Source organism: Hippocampus comes, unplaced genomic scaffold (genome assembly GCF_001891065.2).
Source record: "Hippocampus comes isolate QL1 unplaced genomic scaffold, H_comes_QL1_v1.1 scaffold207, whole genome shotgun sequence".
NCBI classification, from domain to species: Eukaryota; Metazoa; Chordata; class Actinopteri; order Syngnathiformes; family Syngnathidae; genus Hippocampus; species Hippocampus comes.
The window spans coordinates 323,662-332,118 of record NW_017805146.1 but is presented as its reverse complement, the minus strand read 5'-3'; the positions used below and the strand labels follow the sequence as shown (position 1 = coordinate 332,118).

Below are 8,457 nucleotides of genomic sequence, written 5' to 3'. Positions count from 1 at the left end.
GTCAGCTGGGACAGGCTCTGACACCCCCCGTTGGGATAGATGGAAACAGTTGACCCAAAACGTTACTAGTCAAATATTTTTACAGATGTATCCCAAGGTGGGCTCAGTTATAGTTCTCCTCACATCTTTTAAAGAAAACAGGCACAATGGGGTCTGATATTTATGATTATTTTTTTTACGTAAAGTTAGCTGCTTTTCATAAATATTTTACGTCGTGTGATCTCAAACATGAGCAAAATTTGTTACTATACTTTTTTTTTTTTTTTGAGGGGGCAGTGGTACTCTCCTTTGAGTCGTTAGCCTAGTTTAGCATAAAAAATACAAGAAGCAGCCTGCTTGGGTGGCTAACAGTCAAAGTTGTGGAATGAATGGTGACGACTTTTTCGAAATGTTGTAAAAATGTAAACATAACAAGACGCTATTTTGTGTATTGTAACTTCAAGCTAATAGGCAAGCTAGTTGTTTTCCTCCAGTGTTAACGCTAAGCTAACTGATGTTTAGGCTCTGTGGAAAAAAAGGAGAGGAGTGTATAGCCCACATGGATGCACACAAAATGAAATCCTCAGTAGTTGATTGTCAGCACACAAGCTGGATGTTAAATATCGGGGAACTAATGTTCCTTTTTTTTTTTTTAACTCAAATGAAATGTTTTGTCACGCTTTGTGCCTTTATGTAATCAGTCACTCTCATGCAGCAATGTTTCTTTTGGTCCTGTTTTGTGTTTTTGACTAACATGAATTTCAATGAGAAATAATCGAAGCGTCCTGAGGACATTCAGCTGGGAATACAGGCGGACGAATTGGCCTCAAAATGGCCGCTTCCCACCCAAATGGCCATCTTACTGTTGGATTTCAGGGACGGGTCTTTGAGACTTGTGTCTGTGCATCCTGTTACGATAGCGCCATCTTCCAAATTCGGTGTCGATCAGTAAAACTGGCAATGGGGGATAATTTAATGTAATTTCGTTTTACAGGAGCGCTGCGAAGTTAGCTTAGCTGGGTTGTAGTGTGAAAAGCAAATAGATTAGCTCCTGAAACCAGTTTTGTGTTTGGTACACAAGTGGGACACGAAAAGGACCCGAAATCGAACATGAAACCAGCCATTTTGGATCGATGCACCCATTTTGGGCGAATCGGACGTTTTAAAATACTAAATGAAAACACTCACCTGAGCTAGTGCTCTGATGTGTTTTTTACAAGGATGTAAACTCTGCCTACTCTCAGTACATTCTGCTTTTGAGAACCAGTCGGCTGTATTCCAAGTGAAGAAAAAAAGAAATTGTGAAATGACGCAAGTTTTCCCACACTCACATGCAACACACACGCCTGCATCAGAAAACAAATGGGAATCCCCTGAGGTCGATACTAATCCCCCTCCAAAGAAGATGATGTCATCTACATCGAGGAGCATTCTGGGGCTTCCAAAAAAAAAATAATGTGGATGCAGAGTTTGTAAGAGGCGGCGCTTAGACTCCGACCCCCCGCCACCTTGCTGATGCCAGCGGTTACTACTGCAGCACCTGGCCCCGGGTTTCGGGTAACTTTGTGGCAAGGAAGCTCCCTGCAGCCAGCGCAGCGGCGGCAAACAAGATGGGCACGGCCTTGGTGATGCCCACGAAGGACTGGAAGATGCTGATGCCCAGTACGGCTGCCAGCTTGCACAAGGCGTTCAGGAAGCCAAAGGCCGTGGTCCTGAACGCAACACCAAATGTCTACGTTTCAGGGTAGGGTACTACTACAGACACTATCAAGAAAGAGTCTATTAGATGGAGAGTTTTCATTGAACAATATATTTTGAAAGGGGGCATTCATTTGAGAGTGAAGGCGACTTGTACACGCCCCCCCCCTAGTTTTCGCGCGAAAGAATGCCTTCACAGAGGAGGTCTAAATATTGTCAAAGAAAATACGTTTTGCTATTATGAACAAAATACAGCACGTATTATTAGTGTTATTAATGAGGAGGCCATTATTTTAAATTATAAATACGTATACAAGCCCCCCCCCCAAAAGAGCCTTTATTCATGTTTATTTTTGTTTGATGATATACATTAGTAGCATGCAGATTTGAGTTGAATGATTGCATTTCTATTTGTCTTCAAATAGATGAAGTGTATCGTATTGTTAGCCACCCACCGAGGATGTGACGTTACCTTTTATCAGACGGGTAGAGCTCAACGGTGATGACGTCAAGGGCATTCCAGGAGGCGATGCTTATGCCGCCGAAGAGACAAAGGAGGGCGATCATGCCCGACTCGCTGTTGCCGAACATCAGGAAGAAGCAGCTGATGCACGAAATGACACTGGAACCCGCTGCGTGGATTAAGGGAAAAAAAAAGGTTGAAGGTTTATGATTAAGTACAGCAATGCTAATTGCGTTAGCCTGTCGAGAGCATTTTGTACAATATGTTGGCGTGAAGCGAGGGGCCTTTCATCAAAAAAGCTTGTAAAGTTTTTGCGTCTAAACAATGTTTGAGGGTGACATCATTGCGCTTACCCAACATCCTCAAACGGCCAATTTTGTCCATGAGCAGAGCCGACACGATGTTGCCGGGCAACACGGCCAGAGTTCCCAGGAAGTTGACGAAGTAGATCATGTAGGCGTTGTTGAAGTCGTCGCTGAAGTCCAGCATGCAGCCCTCCTTGTTGTGCAGGAAGGTGCTGTTCACCAGCTTGGAGTCCACAAACCGGTACTTGAACAAATCTGCACCACAGACACGACCATTTCACGAAGGCGGTGAATGCGTCACGGTGCAACGTGCGGTGTTTCCCCAACCTTTTACTGAGCGGAGCCACATATTGTACGTCGGCCCATGACACAAACGAGCAAACAAAATGTCACAAAAACAATATGTGGCTCTCATTAATTGGTGAACAAGATCCCGTCTCAGTCTCCGTGGCCATGGTAACAGTTCCGAGGGTTAAGCGCAACCGCGGCGACTGAAGCGACTCTAGGCTCTGACTGCAGGTTTGTGTGTCGTACCCGTGTTGTAAAACAAGCTGGCGATGAAGGTGCAGTTACGGAAAACGGTGTGTGTGGATGTGATGTCTTCGAAGTAGCACTCCTCGAACACCGAGTCCTCAAACACCATCGACTTCATCTTCAGATTGAGGAACCTGCGGAGGAGGGGGGTGGGGGTGGAATTCTGTCTCATTTTGTTGTATAGTCGAACCCCGTGACAATTTACATCAAGGGACATTACGAATCTGTACGTTACAACGGCAGTTCATCATAACCATTGCCAATAAAATGGCCGCCGCCGACTGCCATGTATAATGCAGTATAAACATTTATAGATGTAAAAACATGTCATACAGGATAAACACGTCAATTAAAATATGAGTAGATGAAGTCAAAATGATTTTATAAGACGTGAAACAAACAACTGTAGCGTTCCTACTTCCAACGGAGGGGAATACCGCGCTGTACATTTGTTTCCAAAACAAGGTCGTGGCGGCTTCCCAAAGGCCTTTTCACTCTTTTGTGGGGAAAAATCTGGTCGTTCTTATGAAGTTGACGTGATAAAAGTTGTTCGTTGTAAGCAAAATTGGCAAATAGAAAATAAATGACGTGAAATCGGGACTTTGAAGTACTAACGTTATAGTGGTGCAAACACCAACATTGAAACGAGGTTCGACTGTCTCACAAAAAAAAAAAAAAAAACATTTGAACACGGGTGTGTACACTTTTTATATGCCCTGCGTAAAAAGCCACTCACTTGTCGTTGAAGTAGTAACCCTGGCGGTGCACCTGATTTTCCAGCGTAAAGTTAAAGGTGACATGCTCCACACGCTCCTTGCTGAAGGTCTTAGTGCGCGACTCGTACTCCTGCTTCTGGATGTACTTGATCATGTCCGGGAACCACACGGTCAGGCCGTAGTAGCTGGGAGAAAAAAAAAGAAAAAAACATGACAACAACAAAATATATATTTAATTCATTCGTCAAAAATGTCAAGCGCTCGACAGCACGAATCAATCTATGTATTCATTTATTTATTAGTGATTACCTGAAGGACATGCTGAACCAAACAGCCATGAGCATGAAAGTGGTCCGCTTGTATTCCGGGCTGAAGCAGGCAAGAATGTTATTCCGGATCTATCGTAATCAAAATGAACATGAGTTAAGCAACTAAAAAACAAAATCCACATGGAAAGGTGTTTACAGGGTGTAGAGTGCATACAAAGGCAACAGGTGGCGCAATAACCCCGAAATGGAAGCTCAATTTAGCCAATCCAAAACCACAAAGGAAGGCATACCAGTCGTCTGAAAGTGATTGTTCACATCTACGCTAATTTAAATCAGCTCATATATGGTATTTCGCATTATATGTTAGCATTAAGCTAGCAGACTTTCGCTAAATGAAAATACAGTACAGTATACGGTTTGTTTGAACATCTTGGTGTTGAAAAATACAATTTTACATTTTTTTGGCTTTGCTTTATTTGTTTGACAGTAATATATCGCTGGTGGAAGATATCCTGGTGACAAACAGGGGTTTTCCGCATCTTGATTTGCATCTCACCTGACGGGAGAGACTCATAATTTTGAGGCGATAGCGCTGCCAGACAGGTGTGTCGGTGCCACCTTCCGCCAACTCGTCCACCTGCTTCACTGTCTTGATGGTGGTCACCTTGGATGGAAAAATGTCACTGTTGGTTTAATAATGAATATGGAGAGTGACAATTTGTCCTGGTTTTTACCGTCACCATGGTAGCTTACACACACACACACACACACACACACACACACACACACACACACACACACACACAAAAAGGAAAAAAAAAAGCAATCACGGTAAAGACTTTCTCTGGGTGTCCCTTGGCTCGCATGTTAGTGTCATGGACTTGCTTGAGGATCATCCAGCCTTCGTCGTGTTTGCCGTTCTGTTCCCAGAAAAAAAGCAAGCAGAGTTTTTGCCCGTTCAGTCTCAAACGGCGTCGGGTCGACAGACCGACCGACCGACCGACCTCCAAGTAGAAGCGTGGACTCTCGGGCATGGCATTGAGGGCGGCGATGGCGGCGACCGAGGGGAAGGCGCAGACCAGAACAAAGACGCGCCAGCTGTGGAACTGGTAGGCCGAACCCATCTGGAAGCTCCATCCTGAGAGAATAGAGAAAACACTTCAAATGCCGCGCCTCAGGAAATAAATAGAAAATGCCTTCCTCAAATAGACATTTGCTTTTTCCCCCATCAGTGAAAAAACAGGTGGTAACTGAAATCATGTGGGGTCAGAGACACTTTTGTTAGCAAGGAAAAAAAAAAAACTCCTCCTTCAAATAAATGGCCGTCTAAATGCCTCACTCAAATAGATGCCCGCCAATCCCCTTCAGAAAAAAACAGGTTGCAGTTTTTCGTCGTGTCAGGTGATGGCTGGCATTGACGGAATGCGTAATTTGCTGAAGGCCAATCAAAACCATCCCCAAATAGACGCCCCCCTCCCTCCCATTAGGAAAAGAACAGACCCGGTAGTAAGCGGGAATCACATCAGTTCACAGAAACTGCTGTTCACAAATAAACAATAAACACCTCCCTCCAATAGATGGCGCTCTTTGTCCATGTATAGTTGTGGAAATAAAGACCTGTCTTGTAATTGACCGTCATGGCACGGCAACTCACCGTAATGGGGGATGATGGCCCACGCCATGGCAGAGGCGTAGATGCCGCCGATCATCCAGAACATGCAAAGCCAGCTGAGGTGCTCACCTCGCTTCTCCTGAGACAGAAACTCCGAGTAGTAGGAGAAGACGATGGGGATGGAGCCGCCGATCCTGACACGATCGCAAATGTCAATCCAACCATTTTCTTGGTATTTTACCCTTGAAGACGTGTATGTGTCTGGCGATAGATTTGTTTTATTTACCCGACGCCCGAGAGCAGCCTGCAGAAGAGGAAGGTGCTGTATCCCTGCACGAAGGACGAGAAGAAGGAGAAGATGCTGTTGATGGACAGCGAGATGAGAAGCGACTGGCGGCGACCGATCCGGTCGGCCATGGCGCCCCACAAGAACGCTCCCACCATCATCCCGAAATACACAATCAGACCTGAGGACGCACAAATGACACAAATGTTATCGTAGTTGTCGGACACAATATTAGGTACACCTGCACAATCCAGTCAAAAAGCTTTCATATCCACGACGACGATGCTCACTTTTGAGCGACGCTGTCACTCAAGGCATATGGAAAGAAAAAAAAAAAAACGACATTTCTTTTGACTGCACGTGTTCAGACATGACTCAGGAAAACGAACTTGTCGGTGCATTGCGATGCAAACGAACGTACCCAGCATGCTCTTGTTGGGCTCGGACAGACACATGTCCCTCTCGGCGCTGGGCAGGACGAAGCCCACCACGAAGATCTCCACGCCGTCGGCCATGAGCGCCAAGCCCAGTACGAAGTAGAGCGTCCACTGGAACTTTCCGTGGCCGCACTCCTGCAGGATGCTCTCGTACTGCTGCGCCAGCTCCTCCTGGTCTTTACGCCTCTCCGCCTCGGACGCCGCCACATCCCGGAACGGCTGCGGGACCGAGCCGGGCCCGCCGGCCAGGTTGCCCTTATCTGACTCGGCCCGGGGGATGCCCTGGTACTCGCCCTCGTAAATCTCGTCATCCTCATCGTGGCCCTCGGTGGAGTCGCTGCGTCCGCCCTCGTCGTCGTCGTCGGCCGCCTGGCTGTCGCCGCGGTAGTAGCCGCCGCCGCCGCCGCCCTGCGCCGTGTAATCGTCATCGTCGTCCTCCTCGAAGCGGCTGTAGGAGCGGCGGCTGTACTCGTCGTTGACGCGGTCCACGCTGCGGGCCACCTTCTTGGAGGCCTGGCGCTTGACCTCCTTGGCGATGTCTTTGGCGCCTTTGATGAAGGCCGTCCGGTTCTGGTAGCCGTCCTCCATCTTGTGCTCGACGCTCAGCTTTTAGTGGGATGAGTTCACCGACTGGAAGGGAAAAGCAAAACTCTGTTTTGAGGTGCAGAAATAAACAAAAATGCTTTTCTTTCACAGAGAGCGCAGTTGAAATGAAGGTTTAGTTTAAATTTTGACGCAGAGTGAGCAGAGATTGCGAGGTCAGCCGTGGCCGAGAGGTCATTGTTTCTCACACCAACCACAATCAGGATTTCATGAAGAATTAATAAATCAACTAAAATGCACACATATCCCACCCTTGCCCAGCAGACTCCATCTAAGTGAAGAGCAACGTTTTGCTGATCTTAATTTACTTGATAAGGCTCTGTACTCTAACCCCATCTAATATTCAAATAGAATAAAAGAGACTAATGAATTCACAGTTGTCCATCGTGGTTATTCTTTTACTCACTCGTTCTCTAAATTTTAACAAGATTTAACACCGTGGTGGCATATAAATAACACGGGCCGCCCGGGCTGCTCAAATAATAATAATAAGAAAGTGCTAAAACAAGCCAGGCTTGAAATTGATTGTTCATGAAAGTATGCCCAATCGTGTGTAACAAAAACATCATCATCATCGCTTCTTTTTTTAATAGCACAAATACCCAAAAGAAGTCCGGTCATGTTTGGACAAAGTCCACCGGCAAGTGTTTGCTCTTCTTCTGGTTCCTCAGGGGACACCAGACTTTTGCATTGAGTGGGAGAGCACTGCTGTGTGTCTGTGTCTGTAATACAATAAAACAACATGTCATGTGGTGTTTGCCAGGATGGGCCGAGGAGGGGCTTTCAGCATCCCCTTTTGAGGTCGGCAGGTGATAAGGGTCTAGTCAAAAATATTACGCACACCTAAAACGACGGTTCTCAAAGGAGACTACTACATCTGCTATACTTTAAAATATGAAAATTAAAAATGAGAATGAATATCTTTGTGAGGGCACACTTTCTGACTGGATCTTTAGAAACCCTGCTTTTGTGGATGGAGTACAGGAGGATGGATGGATAGATGGTTGAGATAGACGGAGAGGGAGTGGGAGCGAGACAACAATGTTTTCAGTATGTCCCTGAAGGCATCGTGTACCATTTTGCTGATTGGTAGAGCACAATTTGGAAATTTGTTGAGGAAAGCTGGGATTTCAGGCTGTTGCTGAAGCCAACAGCATGAATTAGGTAGACAGACTTGACATAAACATTTAAGATTTAAAGCCAAGAACCATTTAAGATTAAAAGCCATTTCAGACAGTCTCTGAAGGTAACACACACACAGTATTTTATTTATATTATATATATATTCAGCAAAACGCGCTATGCCTACGCACACACCGAAAGCCAGCAAATGAACTGCATTTCCAAGGCACATTTTACAGGTGGCCTCGTGCCCCATTCAAGAAAAACCAACATTGCCATCGCTTCCATTTGTACATCCAATAAATAAATAAACATCGTCTAACCTCGCTATACTTGCACGCGCGCTTGCTGTTATTGTGCGCTGTTTGCATTAGGCTCTCGCAGGTGCAATTGTGCAAATGAAGCCTCCGGTGCATTCATAACGGGGAGGAGG

The 8,457-nt window shown here is 45.8% G+C and overlaps 1 protein-coding gene across 2 annotated transcripts in view; it reads right to left on the bottom strand.

Annotated features, from left to right (window-relative positions):
- Positions 1-266: 266 nt before the first annotated feature.
- The window catches only part of LOC109514560 (synaptic vesicle glycoprotein 2A-like), an 8,822-nt gene continuing 631 nt past the window's right edge, over positions 267-8,457 (bottom strand). The window contains exons 1-12 of one of the 2 annotated variants that reach the window (XM_019867767.1): positions 6,284-6,887; positions 5,863-6,043; positions 5,619-5,770; positions 4,969-5,102; positions 4,795-4,884; positions 4,521-4,628; positions 4,005-4,093; positions 3,716-3,880; positions 2,980-3,113; positions 2,494-2,700; positions 2,150-2,309; positions 267-1,691 (exon numbers count right to left, since the gene is read on the bottom strand). In XM_019867767.1, coding sequence (XP_019723326.1) covers positions 1,508-1,691; positions 2,150-2,309; positions 2,494-2,700; positions 2,980-3,113; positions 3,716-3,880; positions 4,005-4,093; positions 4,521-4,628; positions 4,795-4,884; positions 4,969-5,102; positions 5,619-5,770; positions 5,863-6,043; positions 6,284-6,887 — 2,208 coding nt within the window. In that variant the 3' untranslated portion in view covers positions 267-1,507. Of the gene's footprint in view, positions 1,692-2,149; positions 2,310-2,493; positions 2,701-2,979; positions 3,114-3,715; positions 3,881-4,004; positions 4,094-4,520; positions 4,629-4,794; positions 4,885-4,968; positions 5,103-5,618; positions 5,771-5,862; positions 6,044-6,283; positions 6,930-8,457 lie in introns of those variants that run through there. The other variant, XM_019867768.1, reaches the window with a different exon arrangement.